Source organism: Plodia interpunctella, chromosome 18, assembly GCF_027563975.2.
Source record: "Plodia interpunctella isolate USDA-ARS_2022_Savannah chromosome 18, ilPloInte3.2, whole genome shotgun sequence".
NCBI lineage: Eukaryota > Metazoa > Arthropoda > Insecta > Lepidoptera > Pyralidae > Plodia > Plodia interpunctella.
Window position 1 is genome coordinate 1,415,141 of NC_071311.1, and position 18,192 is coordinate 1,433,332.

The window sequence follows — 18,192 nt, forward strand, 5'->3', positions numbered from 1 at the left end:
ATTCACACGCAAACACGGTGTTTTTCAAAAAGGGCGTGAAGGCAACGCGAGTGAGACCCTGGTGTTGCAGGCGTCCTTAGGTTGCGGTGGCCACTTTCCATCAGGTGGGCCGCATGCCTATTTGCTTGCTCAGTAGTATAATAAAAAATAATAATAAATCACTCCTGGTTCAGCTGTTGCTACTCAACATTGAATCATCAACTAAAACTAAATAAAATGCCAGAAAATCCGTGGCGACCTGACAACTTATTCCCAAATAGTTGTTTTGTAACAAGGGTCAAAAATACACATAGTGTATCAAATTAATGCTATAAGAAAATGGTCGTCCATATAGAAATAGACGAATCGCACAAATTAGATTAGATTAGAAATTTCTATACTGCGGTGTGTGACGAATTCGACGAACTTTGCCGGTTTTTTCGTCCATATCCCCTGAATTCTATATTGTGTAGTCTGTGTAGCAGCGAATTTTCATTTGTAAAGTGACACAAAACATTGTACTTTATATTAAATTATTTTTATTAATAACATGTCTACTCTCCAGATGGAGAGATATAACCGAGAACATATATTGGTAAAAAGTGCGTGATGGTTGCAACAGTATGAAGGCCCGGAGCCACCGGAGGTCAATTTGTCCACCCATGACGTGACCCCGTGACCTTGGGGCTCCCCTCGCGAACCGGGTAGGGTTGCCACATTTTACCCTTCCTAATATTTAGGTATTATTATACGAGTACATGCGAAAGTAAATTTATTACCTCTTCTAAACAAACTAATCTTCTTAAATTTTGCACACATTACGGAGAAGGATATTACTTTCGCATTTATAATATTATGATTAGGATAGAATTGAAATCCAAGACTATCTCATTTAACTATTGTGAATTTATATATACAAAATCCTAATATAATTATTTCCTAAAAATTAAAACAGATGGTACTGATATTATTTATCCCTTAGAATAAAGAAAGTACAGTTCAGCCCTAAGCCCACCCTCAATACACCTACCCTAGCCCTAACGCCCTTGCCTGCTCCTCTAGCTTCGTGTCAGTACAAGCATAATGCATAACAACTAACATTGTATAGGTAAGCACGATATTTTGTTTACATAATATTTGCTTCATCTATTAGCGACATTTGCCGACTGTACATTATCGCCATACAATTCACAAAACTTGACGGATTTGGCACACATTGCTTGTATTTCGTTGTGTTCAATGAAAGCTCTAATAGAAACTACGCAATTTTCATTCATTCCCGTCGGCATCTGAGTTCGTAGCCGCCATAGACAGTCTCTCTTATTTTTATTTTATTTATACTTTAATGACCACGACCCTCAGCCATGAGGAAATATGAAGAGAAACATGTAGGTACCTAGCACTGATCTACACATGCCACCACTTATTAACTAATATGAAGTCTTCGGAACAATGGAACGCTTTCCAAAATGGGTGGGTACCTATTTTTTATTCCGATATTCCCACGAGAGCGACGATCGGGATCGGGAGTATTTTACTTATAATATGTTAAGTGAGTTTGTTACCTTCTTCAAGCTTTATCTACTTACCAATTTTCTTTAAATTTCGCATTCCGGGAAGGATAAATTATGTTTAGGATTACCTTTTATCCCTGAAAAAAGTTATGTTGCTAACTTGCAGCTGAATAAATACCTACCTATTTATGAATATTTTTCCGCGCTAATCAATGACACTGACATTTGCATACAGATAGAACGCATTGTGACTTAAAGCGTAAAATGACCTGTTTAGTTATGTTTGCCATATAAATGGCAATGATGACTAATTCGTGCACTATTCTGCAGTAGTTCGAATACCGCCAAAAGTGCAATTGCGTAAGTGTCCTAACTTGGCTATGTCTCATGTCTTATGCAGTATCTAGGTACCGGCAAATAAAGTAGTGCTAGACCTATGTAATTAGAGATTACATTAGAATTAACTGTCATATTTAAGCCTGTGTAAATCTTCACCGTAATCCACTCAATCGTAATCTCAATTAATTATGGTTGAAATAAATATAGGTATAAAAAAATGTAAGTATTCGTTTTCAGGTCTAGGTAATTGCTAGAGTTCGATACACAAAACAGATAAGCGACATCGCTGTTTATTTCTTCGAATCGAATCGTACTATATTTTACGACATTTTCTTAGAAACGACCAGTCCGTCGCCAATTCGGCTGGTCATGGTTAGAGTTTTGGCTAAAGCTTTCTGATATCTTAGTTTATAGGGACTACGATATCAGAAAGATGAGACGCAAAAGAGCTTGCATTGCATAGTTTGTTTGAGAACTTTTATTTATCACGATAAAAACCAGCGATGTACCTATGTCGAATTTGCCAAAGTTTGCCAAACTTTGGCGGATTCGGTATACATTGCGGAAAATAAAAGCTCTCATTGAAATGAATGTTCACGCATTCGCGTCGCCGATGTCTAATTCTACACACACTGTCTAATACTATACAAGGATATTTGAAAATCATTGGCCAAGAGCCATCTATCAACGAATAGCTAAAAACTACTTAAAAACTAAATCGTAGTGCTGCCATCTATGCAGTAGTAGTATGTATTCTCTCCTTCTAAATCTATGGTATCGTCCGCTTCTGATACAATCATGGATTTATTAAGTCAGAGTACAAAACACAGTACCCATTCAGCCATATACCAGATCTATAAATTCAGGTTCCAACTACATTCAAAAACTTAAAACGTGAAAATTTGTCGTACTTTAGACAGAAAGAGACAAAAGCAGTATATATGTTTTAAGTTTTTTTGTAATAAAGCTACAAATCCCTCAGAGATAATCTAAACTGGTAACATTAATTGTCTTTGGTGCAAACGTCGTTTGACAGCCGAAGCTATATCCGGCCCACGAAAGACGAAACGGGTCCTTTTTCAAGCGTACGCCATTGCTGGCGTATGGTAGTTTATTTTGTTGAGAGAAAAATCAAAAACCATCCAATATGGTGAGTATTGGACTTCAAAAAAGTGTTTCTAAAAGTGATGCTGTGTAATTGTGCTAATGTATCCCGCGAATATTTTTACTATTCCGTGGTTATATTGCAATAATTTGTTAAATAGTTCTTGCCCGTGGTCTTTGTCATCCGATGACGTTTTCCAAGTGTGCAGTGAAATAAATTTGTGTTATCGTCAAATCTTATCCCGTTACGTTAGCTTGAATTGCGTTAAACTATATTGTTTTCATTAGAAATGTTAAAAATGAAACGTGCGTATGACAAGTGGCTGACCATCTGTGTTGTGTTGTGGAATATGTTGACGACAAGTTTTCTGGTTTGTGCAGGTGAATTTTACGGTAGACGAGATCCGTGCCATGATGGACAAGAAGCGGAACATCCGCAACATGTCCGTGATAGCGCACGTCGACCACGGCAAGTCGACGTTGACGGATTCGCTGGTCTCAAAGGCCGGTATCATAGCCGGCGCCCGTGCCGGTGAAACCCGGTTCACCGACACCCGAAAGGACGAACAAGACAGATGCATCACCATCAAATCAACGTGAGTACCTCATGGTGAAATACGTAACCTTTGTGTAACATCTGTTCGGCCCTCACGCTCTCTCCAGGCGCGTGGGCTTTTCAGTGAAAGAGACAGTCTTATCTTACTTTAAATTTTAGGTTATCGTAAATCGAAATTTCACTTTTGTATACTGTTTACAATTGTAAACAAACTTTGTGTCATCAAATTCATCAATTGCATTTCATGTTGCAACTGTTATTGTTGCATAACATTACTGTGATGATTGTTCTTACCATTACAACTGAGAATTTGTGAAGATTCTTAGAACGGCCATCTGATTTATTTACACTTCCGAACATAATTATACATTTAAAAAATGTATTTTGACAAGTGCAATAACTTTGCAGAGCTATCTCTATGTTCTTTGAGTTAGAAGAGAAAGACTTGGTATTCATCACAAACCCTGACCAACGTGAGAAGAGCGAGAAGGGTTTCTTGATCAACTTGATTGACTCCCCTGGTCACGTTGACTTCTCATCTGAAGTGACAGCCGCTCTACGTGTAACTGATGGTGCTCTCGTGGTTGTCGACTGTGTCTCTGGTTTGTAATCTGTTGTATTATTTATTTAGAAACTGTGATTGAATTGTGGATGTCGAGTATAGGTATAGCCAAATGTAGGGATAGTTTGTTGGATATAGCTTCTAAAATATTTATTTATTAGCAAATCTAGTGTAGCAATGCAATGCTAGCTAGTAATTCTTTTACCTATATCATTATACATTTTTGATATCAAGACAAGACACATCAGCTTAATTAGATAGTTAACTAGTGTGTTAGAAAAAGGTTACTCTTTGTTGAGCAACATTTTGAGACATATTAAATACAAACTTGTACCAAATTATGACTCCAAATTGTCAAGTTAAATAATTACGTTGTATTATTAAATGTTTAAACATTTGAGATCTCACTTTAATCATTCACCATGTACAATATAATTGCCTGTAGTTGTTTAATATTATTCCTGCAAAAGTAATGTAATTGTATACAGTTAGTCTAAAGAATAACTCAAACTTGTAAATTCCTGGCAGGTGTGTGTGTACAGACAGAGACTGTACTGCGTCAGGCTATCGCCGAGCGCATCAAGCCAATTCTATTCATGAACAAGATGGACCGAGCCCTGCTCGAGCTGCAGTTGGAGTCTGAGGAGCTATACCAGACCTTCCAGCGTATTGTTGAGAATGTCAACGTTATCATTGCCACATACAATGACGATGGTGGTCCAATGGGTGAGTGGACTTTATTACTTCATTTGGTTACATAATTTAAAAAAATCTTGAATAAAAATAAAGACAACTGTCATACAGAATATTTGTAATGCAGGTGTACAGCCGGCAGCATGTCATTTTGCCTAATAATGTTTATTAAAATATGCAATGAACAGCCAGTCAACAGTTTGGTTCACATTGTGCAAAATAGTGCAATCATTGCTGCCTTTGTTCAAAAATATTGTGCAATAGTTAGACTTTATTTTATCATCTTCTTTATGAATCATAAATATTGATTAATACCAGCTGAATACACTTATTGTAATTAATTTTTAAAATTTTATTTCTAATCATGTATAACTCAAAATGTTTATTTTTGATTTGATTCAGAACAACCGTTTTTTTTTCATTAAAATAAATTCACATTATCATGGTTGCAACAACATGAATGATAAAAAAATATTTTAACATTGCCTCGTATTTCTTAGTATAACATAACCTTACGTAAAGTCGCGGCCATACACACACGTGGCGGGCGCGCGATCGATAATCCAAGGTCGTTGACGCCGTCAGCTGTTGACTGCATCTATGCAGCCGTATTGAAGCTGCATTGTCAATGTGTTAGGAAATAAATTCATTATTATGTTGTGGAAAGTAGAATTAATTCTAGAACTGCAATAAAGTAGAACTGCAATATGCAACGGACCCTTCACTAATCTAGAATGGGCTCTTTCACTTTTTGTGTTGTAAAGTGGCTTCCACGCTACTTTTACTGTAGTGCATTCTGAACTGCCTATTTTATTTATTCACAACAATAAAAACAATATCTCTGTATTATAGTTCATTATAAACTTAAATTAAGTTTTTTTAGCACCATTATTCATAATAGAATTATTTATTTTAAAGTGCAATATAACAACACATTTATTTATTACTAGCTGCGCCCCGGGGTTTCACTCCCGTGGGAATTTCGGGATAAAAGTATCCTGTATGTTATTTCAGGTTATATTCTTTACAATATATCTTTACTCTTAATTTCATAACAATTTACCAGTGGATTTGCGTGAGTTTACATACACACGTCACACATCCTCACAAACTTTCTTATAATATTAGTAGGATTTTTATGTATAAATGAAGATTCAAGTTATATTTTACAAAATATGATAAGTAATACCAACAAGCCAACTATTCGCAGCGCGGCTAAAAAACTGGTTAGAAGTTAACAATGACCCAACAAATGTTCTCCTTACATACCAGATATTATTTAATAACGTGCAGAGCGGATCCCTGCCAACGCTCAATAGCTGTCGGTGTTTTTAAATGTATTAAACGAAATATAGTAGAGAATTAAATCTCCTCAAACAGGTGAAGTGCGTGTGGACCCCAGCAAGGGTTCCGTGGGCTTCGGCTCCGGCCTCCACGGCTGGGCGTTCACCCTCAAGCAGTTCTCCGAGATGTACGCCGACAAATTCAAGATCGACCTCGTCAAGCTCATGAACAGGTGAGTGGTCTCAACATTTTGAGACTATTTTTTCTCCATCATAATAGTCTCTGCTGCAGCCTGTTGTCGCATGCTAATTTTTTTCGGGGATTATTTCAGAAGCAAGAAATGTATTTTTTTGAAGATTGAGAAGTCAATTTAAACAAGTTTGCAGTTTATAATTCAACATAGGTTTATTAGTTAAATAAATTGTATTAAATTAGATTTTTTTTGTGACCTACTTAAAAAACCATATTATTAAAAAAAAATGTATGTGTTTTTTATATTGTAGTGTTTATATTGGCAATAGACATGTATTGTGTTAATCCAAGAGTAAAAAGCGTAAGATTAAAATTAGTGAGCTACAGTGCTACTATTCAAGGCTATTTTGGTCACACATCGTGGCTTAAAAACTGTTTGTAATGCTTCGTTCACCGCGTTTATTTAGTTTATTGTTATATATCACGTGTTAGATAATATGAATTAATTACACATGTGCTGCCTAGCTAAAGAGAAACCTATCTATCGAAAGATATTTTATCACTTTAACAACCAAATACCCTTGGATTTCTAATAAAACGTTTTTTAGAGTTAATTGTGTAAAATTTGGTGGTACAAAAAAAAGCCCTCTAACTTCCTTATCCGGCTACGTAATACCGCCAAACTCAAGACAGATGCCGACGCCAATTAACGATATTCATTATATAATAGGTTCATCTCACGACTCGTACTTGGTGTTACAAAAGTTTCAAGTTGTATGTCTATAATTATTTTGTAACACCCTCTATACCTAAGACGTACTTTTGAAGGTCCAACTTCTGAACATATGCTTTGAGATTCTTCACGACCTCCAATCCCCGTTCCAGTTATCAGCTGTAGTAGTCGCGATGACGCATTCACAGATAACACAACGGACTTCAAAGTCATTCACACAATGAAACTTTTAATTTACTAAAATCACTTGTGTTGACTGGATCACGTGTTACACGTGATGCGTTTACGATTTCTTTATTATATTTTTAGTATCTATAATGACACATATTATTTGGAAAACTACCTATTTTCCTGTTTGTTAGCTGAGAATAAATGACAAATCAATCAGACACTAGTCTAAGAATTGCTGGTTAATCACAATTCTTTTATCATAAAAGATCTGATTGTAACAACAATAGAAAGCTAACAGCTCTTTCGATTCTCGTAACTAGTCCATCGATTCTATTGAATGAATACACAAGCGCTGTTTCTTGCCGCATGGGAATCAATGTACAATGTACACAGGATGTATAATACAATATGAGTTATAGTTTTACAACTACAGCATGATCACATTCAATTTAACTGTATGGTATTCAATGTATAGGCGTCGGCATTCTTATTTAAATTTAAAACTACATTTACCTCTGTTGTAAAAATTTGTTAAATGTCTATACATTTTAGGCTACTCTTTGCCGCGAGCGGAGCTGGGTAAAACAGCTTTTTATAGAAAAAGCTGTTTTACCCAGCTCCGCTCGCGGCAAAGAGTAGCCTATAGAGGTCACTCTAGCTCCTAATCTCCACACCAGAAATCACCTCAATCCTATGCTCTGTTTTGATGTGAAATAGGAAAGAAACGGCACATTTTCACATTTATGATTTATGACAATATGGATGGATATCTAGTTAAAGAAATTTCATACTCTCAACAATAATTTACATCAGTGAAGGTGAATAACATTGCCAGCCATAGATTTAGAATATAATGGACTTTCAGATGGTTTATTTATCACATTTTGTTATTTGCTAGTCCCAAGTGTTGCCAGTCACTTAATTTTGGAGTTTCTGGGTGTCAAAGTGGACTTATATGAGACATCTTTCTGGAATTGGTTGTGAACATAACATTGTTTGGAATCCCATAAATGTCAGAAACAATAACATTTCTCCATGTGTAATTATAATTATGGTAGTTCCTCTTGGTTTCCACAACTAAAGGCATGTGTTTCAAAGATCACTTTCCTATTTCACGAAAAAATTACCATAACATGAATTCTCCAGACTCTGGGGAGAGAACTTCTTCAACGCCAATACAAAGAAGTGGTCCAAGCAAAAGGACAGCGACAACAAGCGTTCATTCTGCATGTACGTGTTGGACCCCATCTACAAGGTGTTCGACGCTATCATGAACTTCAAGAAGGAGGAGATCGACGGTCTGCTCAAGAAGATTGGCGTCACTCTCAAGCACGAGGACGCTGACAAGGACGGCAAGGCTCTTCTCAAGGTATGTCTTTGCAAATTTGAACCTACAGCAAATATTTTTTGAAAATGTTATTAAAATTATTTTCTGGGACCATTTCACTCAGTTCCTCGAGTCACCTATTGAGGTTAACTGGTAACTGTTGGCGGCGACCCATTAAATCTACCTGTGCCTTTGCAAAACCTATATTGAAAACATTAATGAATAACCCTTCAAACTTTATGATAACAATGTGTTCTTGTGGTTGGTTTCTCATGGAAAATAAGTCTTAATTTTATTTGTGAATGAACATTGAAATTTAACTAGTCCCAAGTGTTGCCAGTTACTTTTCCATGAGTTTCTGGGTGTCAAAGAGGACTTACAGTAAACATCTTTCTGGAATTGGTTGTGAACGTATCTTGTTCAGGACCCCATAAATGTCGGAAACAATCTATTCTAATACATTTGCCATAAGCATTTTGGATAAAGGCATGTTATATATACCTAACACTGTACACTAGACATTGTTATGTCTTTTGTACACCATAATCAAGTAAATACGATAATATCGTGAGGAAACCTGAACACTGTAGCTGACTGTTTACATTTACTTGTGATAGGTGGTGATGCGCACATGGCTGCCGGCCGGAGAAGCCCTGCTTCAGATGATTGCCATCCACCTGCCGTCCCCGGTGGTGGCCCAGAAGTACCGTCTCGAGATGTTGTACGAGGGACCCCATGATGACGAGGCCGCCATTGGTATCAAGGTAAGCTGTAACCATGTCGATCTTAGAACTGGAAGTGAAAGGATGCGATTTTAAGGATTTCATAGAAGTAAAGTGTAAGGTAATTGTTTCATATGTATGTCTGTAATCTTGTGCTGAATGAATGATTTAAATAAAACTTCCACCCAACCTTCCAAAACTTCAATCTAAAATCCTAGTTGGTTAATGCTTTGGTATGCTACCAAAATTTTAAGGAACATCAAACCCTTTTATTAATATCAAATTGTTTAAATAATTTGGTCTTGTAGTAATAAAAAAGTGAAATTTTACTCTGTAAAATGATGCTTGTATAACTATATCGTCCTATTGATACTGGGTAAAGACATTAATGCTATACACCAGCGGCAGACCAGGACGGACATGAACTCTCAGCGTGGATTGGTAGGCACTCCATGTGGAGTGTTTACAACATTTGCTGAGATACATATGTTAGTCTATACTCATTTAGAACTAGGTAGTAAATGCCTAGTGGAACATTGCAGTTTTAATTACAATTTGTGATACATATCAATGTGCAAGTCTATCTATGCTAATATTATAAAAAGGAAGTATTGTAATCTTCAGAACTACTCAAGTATGAAGTCTTGATTGACATAAGAGTACTTTTCATTTCGATATACCCGCGGGAGAACAGGACTAGGGTATAAATGGTTATTGTATATTTTCTTTACAAGATTTCAGTTTTAAACTTTACAAGAAATATTTTTTAACGTAACATTTTTGGCAACAGAACTGTGACCCCGAAGCACCACTGATGATGTACGTGAGCAAGATGGTGCCGACGTCCGACAAGGGACGTTTCTACGCGTTCGGCCGCGTGTTCTCAGGGAAAGTGGTCACCGGACAGAAGGCCCGCATCATGGGACCCAACTTCCAGCCTGGCAAGAAAGAGGTCAGTAACTTTGCATTGACATTCTGTACTTGTAACTGCAAACGTCGGATTAATCCGACAAACATTTTCGTGCCCATTTCACGAAAATCTTTTGGAAATCTGTATTGATTCTTTTGAAATTATGACTCTTCCCGCACTCCCGTGCCGCGTTGTAGCGCGCTGGCGGTTGCCGTCGGTGCGCTGTGACAGCGCGGCCGTGCCGAGGAAGAAGAACAACATTCTCGAGTCTCAACGCTGCGCAGGACCTCTATCCTTATGTCCCAGGACCGCACGCTACTGACTGAGATACATGTTTTGTTTTATTGAAATATGTTTAATAATTCTTATATTATAACAGCAGTTGAATGGAAACTAATTGCCATTGTTTTGTAAATGTTTTCACAACAAAGTTGTAAGATGATGAACAGGATATTTTAATAATTAGCTTAAATAGAAAATATTTCCTTGGTTTTGCCTATTTCTCACGTTAACACTAGACGTGCTTATGTTACGAAGTTCGTAACATAAGCACGTCTAGTGTAGTTCGTAATACGAACTGTAAGTAGTGCTAAAGCATGTTTTAGTAGAAGTATGCTCATATGTTCAAACTTACAATACAAATTAAATTCAGTCTCGTAATAATAGCAAATAATGAAATAATAGTGACTGAACGAATATTCGGTTTCGGTCAATATCCCACTTAAATTATAAATGCGATAGTTTAGACACAAACAAAATCTACTGGGCAGATTTAATTTAGGTGAAACTTGGTACACAGGTACCAGATTTAATTTCGAATTTCCCAATCGAAGAGTAAAATAGAATTGTGTCCACAAAAATAATTTTTCGAAAATTGAAACCAAGTTTTTGTATGAAAATTACATGAAATTACAAAACGTGTTTATTATTATTATTGTTTATTGATAAAACACATACACACCCAATAAATCCACAACATCCGTATTGTCACAGGACCTGTACGAGAAGACGATCCAGCGCACGATCCTGATGATGGGTCGCTACGTGGAGGCGATCGAGGACGTGCCGTCCGGCAACATCTGCGGGCTGGTCGGCGTCGACCAGTTCCTCGTCAAGACCGGCACCATCACCACATTCAAGAACGCACACAACATGAAGGTATTTATTTATTCAAACTTTATCAAAATGGTATATAAATGGTTTGACGACCTCGCCACATAACACAAGTCTCGAACTTACTTTGGGGCTAGCTCAATCTGTGTGATTTGTCCTGATATATTTATTTATTATTTGTGTAAAGCAGTAATATAAGCATAAGAAAGTGGGACAGGCCTTCCATGTGTTTCGCATTTTAACTTGCATTATCGTTCCCAGGTGATGAAGTTCAGCGTGTCGCCCGTGGTGCGCGTGGCTGTGGAGCCCAAGAACCCCGCCGACCTGCCCAAACTGGTGGAGGGCCTGAAGCGTCTGGCCAAGTCGGACCCCATGGTGCAGTGCATCAACGAGGAGTCTGGAGAACACATCGTGGCTGGTGCCGGAGAGCTGCATCTTGAGATCTGTCTCAAGGTTAGTATTATTTCATTACTAGCTTATTGCCCGCGGCTTCGACTGCGTAAATTTCCCATCTAAAGCGTTTATTTTCCTGGATGAAAGATACCCTGTGTAAAAATTCAAAAGATTGAAGTTTCAAGTCAATTTGAAATTTCAAGAAGAGTTAACAAACGAATTTACTTTGCATTTATAATATTAGTTAGGATAAGCTTTGTAGTAGGATTTTGTAGTGGGTTATTTGGTAACCTTATGTTGGCGGCAACCTATTGAATCTTTGAGCAACTTTGAACAAATGACCGAATGTGACAGGGAAGGGAAGGCGTCAAAAAAAACATGGAATTTCTATTACGTAAATTTCTGAAGTATTGAAATTAGATAATATTTTAATCACTTTAATATCCCCAGGATCTGGAGGAGGACCACGCTTGCATTCCAATCAAGAAGTCCGACCCGGTGGTGTCCTACCGTGAGACCGTCAGCGAGGAGTCTGACCAGATGTGCCTGTCCAAGTCCCCCAACAAACACAACCGACTGTTCATGAAGGCTCAGCCCATGCCCGATGGCTTAGCTGAGGATATTGACGATGTAAGTCCTATCATTTGTATCTTTATGTACATGGCCAGTCTTCCGCTATATACCACCTTTCCTCTCATGAGTCTACTGGAAGAGACTTCTTTGAAATAAGTATAATAATGGAACTAGGTATATACTTGAACTTAGATGTAATAGAACCCTTGTATTTTTATTGTATCTATTGCAATTTTTTAACTATCAGTAATATAAAGTTTTGTATATATTACATAAAATTGGTTTGAGTTTCTTTTAAAAAAAAACTTATTTGTTTAGAAAAATACTTTTGAAAACAAATAGCGCTAAGAAACTGATTAAGTTAGTAACATATACAGAAAATTGTTACAATTTTGATATTTGGCTTTATTGTAGCATCGACACCGTCGATGATGATCATCACCGGATTTAGTGAAGGAGAAAGATTGTTGCACGGCACTGTTACAGGGCAAGGTGAACCCCCGCGACGACTTCAAGACGCGCGCGCGCTACCTGTGCGACAAGTACGAGTACGACATCACGGAGGCGCGCAAGATCTGGTGCTTCGGGCCCGAGGGCACCGGGCCCAACCTCATGGTCGACTGCTCCAAGGGCGTGCAGTACCTCAACGAGATCAAGGACTCCGTGGTGGCCGGCTTCCAGTGGGCCGCCAAGGAGGGCGTCATGGCCGAGGAGAACTTGCGTGGGGTGCGCTTCAACATCTACGATGTCACGCTCCACACTGACGCTATCCACAGGTACACCACGGACATACATTTGAGTTCCATTTTTTTTATTAAACTTAAAACTCTCTTATTAGCGTCAAAATGTGAGCTATTCCCCAGCAGTGGGGACGTTTAAATGTCTGTCAATGATGATTTGATGTTCTATTATAGCATACCAGTTTTCGCAAAAAGTAGCTGAATTTAGCTACATTTTGCACTTATTTATGCTGTATTGTTGTATAATATTTTAAGCAAACCTAACACAAAATTATTTGAATTCATACAGAGGTGGCGGCCAAATCATTCCAACGACGAGGAGATGCCTGTACGCCTGCATGCTGACCGCCGCGCCCCGGCTCATGGAGCCCGTGTATCTCTGTGAAATTCAGGTCAGTATCACTTGCACCATTCAACTTTGACGTTGACATTAACCTGCGCGCGCACGACGACTCGAAGTTCGTCGTTTATCTAATCGGCAGCGGCGCGCAGGTTATCGTCTCGAGTAGCCTTGGGTAACTGACTCTTTAGTTTTGTGTTAAGTTTGAAAAAATCTGATAGATACCTGTTTTTTAGAAATAAACTAAAATATAAATGCAAGTTTCTGAAATTCCATGGGAATCATAGTCTGTCAAGAGTAGTAAACGGATTTTTAACGAGCTACATTTTTGTCATTGTAATACAAAATATAATGGTCAAAGTTGGTTTATTAACACCCGATATTGCACGCCAAGAGGATACAGCTCTTTATTTTCTCTCTATAAATATACTATACCTGAATTGAAACTAGTTTAGTTAGATGAATGAATTTTTAAATTCTAATAGTACTGAATTTTTTGTGTGAAGCAAAACCTAGCATGTATTTAAACCACTGACATACTAAACAAATATATTGCACTTTAAATGGCTCTATTAACTCTTAGTCTCTAGTCATCCATCAATGCATTTTGACCGCCGTCATTACAGTCCTTCAAAATAAAGATCCTTTTTAAAATCTTAAAACTCAAATATTGATTAAATTTTGCAACTCGAAGATTATTATTCATAAATTAGAGTAGAAAAAAGATTCTTGTCTTTGTTGTAATTTCAAGGTTGAATGACGGTGATCGAAATGCTCAAAAATTCAACCAAATGCACCTGATTTACTCAAGAGTGCATTTGGGTGGATTTTGCCAGTGCCCCCACGTCTTTCCTGAGCGCGCTCTTAGCATGAGAGTTCGGCCTTCCGAGACGTGGCAGAGCAACAGTTCTTTGTTTCGGCATCGTCACCCGACATACACCTTGCCTGAATAGGGGAACTAACACCAGATCGTCCAAATTTTAACAAGCCCCATATTGGTATACATTGTCCTAGATTGAGCATGAGTTGGTCATTATCATTATGCTCTCAAAAATAGAAATTTTTCTTTTTAATAATTAAATTGGTTTGTTTGTTGTGTGACAACAGAGTACTACTAAATATCACTTTTAGTCATCTTAGCATCCTGGTTCTGACGCCTCGAAATGACATTGGAATGCTTTTTTTATACAAAATAAAAGATATGAATTGATGTTTTTCAAAAAGTTATAAACACAGGTAATTATTATTTTTTTTGCAAATGAAATAATTATTTTTTAAATACCCATTTGTACTAATACAAATGAAGCAAAAAATATATGAATACGATAAAGTATTAAAAATAAATCGCTAGCATTTGTGACATTAACAAAAACAAATCACGAGTAAACGGCGAAAGTAAAATGACGGTCGCCTTGCATCGCAGTGCCCGGAGGTGGCGGTGGGCGGCATCTACGGCGTGCTGAACCGGCGCCGCGGACACGTGTTCGAGGAGTCGCAGGTGGCGGGCACGCCCATGTTCGTGGTGAAGGCCTACCTGCCCGTCAACGAGTCCTTCGGCTTCACCGCCGACCTGCGCTCCAACACCGGCGGCCAGGCCTTCCCGCAGTGCGTGTTCGACCACTGGCAGATCCTGCCCGGCGACCCCTGCGAGCCCAGCAGCAAGCCCTACGCGGTGGTGCAGGTGTGTTGTTTCTAATAAATTGTATCTTCCCGTGCCGCGTTGTATGTCCCGGGACCGCACGCTACTCACTGAGATACAAATCATTTAACTTAACAGAGATACCTAAATAATTATTGTTATTTTAACACTCGTGTTAACCATATATTTTGTTGTTTGCAGGAGACAAGAAAACGGAAAGGATTGAAGGAGGGTCTGCCCGACTTAAATCAATACTTGGACAAATTGTAAACGACATAACTGTACTGTAATATATGTAACATTATCGAGCGCCTCCCGCACTAAACAACGTTGTTTTATTATAAACAAATTATTTTTGACACCATACGAGCTATGTTTGAGCCTCATTTGTTTTGTAAGTGCCGCAAGCGAGAGAATAATAAATATTGCTGGTCGATATACATACCGCATTGTTAATATTACCATGGTGATGCACGTTTGCGCGCAGAAAGACTGTTTTCGCAAAATGTCAATTTTGCACAAATGATGATTCCGCGAAATGCCAACTTCCCCAACGCGATGAATATTTTTCTTTATAAAATGATATGTAATTTGGATTTCCTTAGAAGTTGGCATTCGGCGTATTTGTCGTTTTGCTAAGTTGTCATTCCGCAAAGTTTCGTTCCGCGCCTAAACGGGTAATGCTTACAATAATGTATCACTATTACAATAAATACGATATTATTATCCCGTCATTGGTAAGAATTGTTATCATTATGTAGTTGGGAACACAGGACTTCTTTACTTATACTGTAATTAATTTTTAAATTATAATTTTTCTATTGTAAAGAGATTGTTTAATTTAATTAAGTAGGATTTGGGATGTGTTCAAATCTGATTTGTACAAGGTTAGTATATTTAAATATTTTTTTTTAAGATCGCACGTTATTCCACATGTTAATTTAAAATTAACATTGAAAGGAGTTAACATAATAATATGCGATCATCTTATTAACGTGTTTTAACTTACATGCAAATATTTTAGTTACGTTTTCTGTTACAGATATGTACCGATGACTTCAGTAACTGTAAATAGGTAAGCATGTAACTTGAATACATGTTCATGTTATGTTAGGTATTACTTTTACTGTTCGTCATAATACATTTGTGAATCATTTTCAAAATCCCTATTAATAATATTTGACAAACACTTTAACAAATATTTTTATTATAATGATGAACAACACACAGACCTGTTCTGATGTTATGAGGAAAGTTACAATTTAGCCTGAATGTTCTTGTATTGTAAAAGTAACTAGAGTATTTTGAAAAATTCTTATGTATATTCTCTTTTTTCAGGTTATCTGAAGAAGCTGCATCAGAATGAATTATGACAATAAAAAGGTAAATATTTTTTGTATTAATACAACACAACTATATTATACCTATTAGATATAGCCAAGATAATATCTAATAATGTATATATGCCGGTTTTGGCTTTATAGTCGACTAGACCTCGCTTCACTCTCATGGGAATTCTAGAATCTGGATAGACCACATAAACAGGGCAAGTGCGAGTTGTTATCGCAAACTGAGGGTTCCGTAAAAATATAACAATATTTTTTCTTGCTTGGGTGTGTATCTGTCAAACAAGGAACTCTTCAGACTTGCATTACATGCGACGACCTCGGTGGCGCAGTGGTAAGGTTCTTGCCACTGAACCGAGAGGTCCCGGGTTCGAACCCCGGTCGGGTCATGATGGAAAATGATCTTTTTCTGATTGGCCCGGGTCTTGGATGTTTATCTATATATGTATTTGTTATAAAATATAGTATCGTTGAGTCAGCATCCCTTAACACAAGTCTCGAACTTACTTTGGGGCTAGCTCAATCTGTGTGATTTGTCCTAATATATTTATTTATTTTATTTATTACATTAGATGATGATAAAACTGTACCAGATGCCATCATGAAGGTTTTTACAAGCTCAACAGGACTGATGTTATACTAATTTATCTGAAAAATATACTCTTAGTTTTCAGCTGCTAAATAAATTATTTCGTTCATTTCAGGATGCCAATGTTTCCTGTGGAGGGCTGTGATGCCTGTGGTTTCGATGACATTTATGGTGAGATAATAAGTTACTAAAATATAACTATATGTAGGGTATTATAGTGCCAGTGGTTTGACTACTAAAAATGAGGACTGAAGAGGGGTCTCTGAGCTGTAGCTGCCGGGAAAATTCTCAGATAACGGAAATGAGTTTAAAATCATTACTAACATTACTATGGATTCTGTCCGAAGCAAATAACTATTTGCTTTATTATGTATCGTAGGTTGCATTTAAACACTAGCTATGCCATGAGGTTTCGCTCTCGTGGGAATTCGGGATAATAAATACTTGGTTTATACTTTTGTACCAAATTTCGTTGAATTGTCCATTTCTTTGGAATTTGCGCTCCCGTCCAAACTTCGCAATTATAATATTAGTAGGTTTTTAACTGTCTTGCTTCTTTTGTTTTGTAAGTTATATGACAACATTTTATCTATATATTTACATTTTTTGTTTCTGTAAAAAATGCTATAATGTATTGGCCATATGAAGAAGGTACATAGTGAGTCTCGTTACTAAATATTAACTGTTAAGGAAACTAAACTATAGAATAAATGATGTTAAAACTATCCCTGATGCCACCATGACGGTTTTATAAGCTCAACAGGACTGAATTTGATTTTGTTTCTCTTAAAGAGTTATATCTAGTTGATATGTTCTAATTCTGCAATGTTTTTATAGGATCTCCCGTGGACAAAGAGAGTGTTGCTACTTTTACTTCGGTAAGTTTCTCACTCATAGCGTATTCTTGATTGCAATCACGAGAATGACGGCCCAGGGTCGGTGTAATAAAATCTTTATATTTTGAAAATTCGGCAATGATTTTACGACCAGCAGACTGCCTGAAGTCAATCTTCTTCTTTTATTCTGTCCCTTAGTCGCCTCGTACGATATATTGATTGATAGAAACTTTTCTGTCAACATAAAACTGCATTAAATTTGTAGATATCATCTCAAGAAAATGTAATCCTTAGTATCGCTTAGTTTAAATGATGATCATATCACAGACCTGTTCTGAATTCATTTGAGGAAGATTTTATTCATTCTGATTTTTGATCTGTAGAAAACAGTGTATAGTGTATACTTGATTGCAAGGTAGCCTAATTTATGTTTTCTATTTGCAGGTACCAAAGGCGAGCGACAAAAAGAACGATTCGATTTAGTTATTTTGTCAAATGTGATAACATTATTTTTTAATAAAATTTTATACATTTTAC

At 37.1% G+C, this 18,192-nt stretch overlaps 1 protein-coding gene and 1 long non-coding RNA gene across 2 annotated transcripts; both read left to right on the top strand.

Moving 5' to 3' along the window:
- The first annotated feature begins 2,847 nt into the window (after positions 1–2,847).
- Positions 2,848–15,712, top strand: eEF2 (eukaryotic translation elongation factor 2). Its single transcript, XM_053759207.2, has 15 exons — positions 2,848–2,982; positions 3,318–3,532; positions 3,901–4,094; positions 4,583–4,780; positions 6,128–6,263; positions 8,274–8,496; positions 9,072–9,218; positions 9,967–10,128; positions 11,080–11,244; positions 11,461–11,652; positions 12,043–12,222; positions 12,652–12,941; positions 13,195–13,297; positions 14,669–14,926; positions 15,086–15,712. Exons 1-15 carry the CDS (start codon positions 2,980–2,982, stop codon positions 15,152–15,154), a joined length of 2,535 nt encoding a protein of 844 aa, XP_053615182.1. The 5' UTR covers positions 2,848–2,979; the 3' UTR covers positions 15,155–15,712.
- A 112-nt stretch (positions 15,713–15,824) lies between these two features.
- On the top strand, positions 15,825–18,191 carry LOC135309901 (uncharacterized). The gene is made up of 5 exons (XR_010370159.1): positions 15,825–15,959; positions 16,223–16,267; positions 16,935–16,990; positions 17,657–17,697; positions 18,100–18,191. It is a non-coding gene; the product is annotated as an uncharacterized LOC135309901 (long non-coding RNA).
- Position 18,192: the final 1 nt, after the last annotated feature.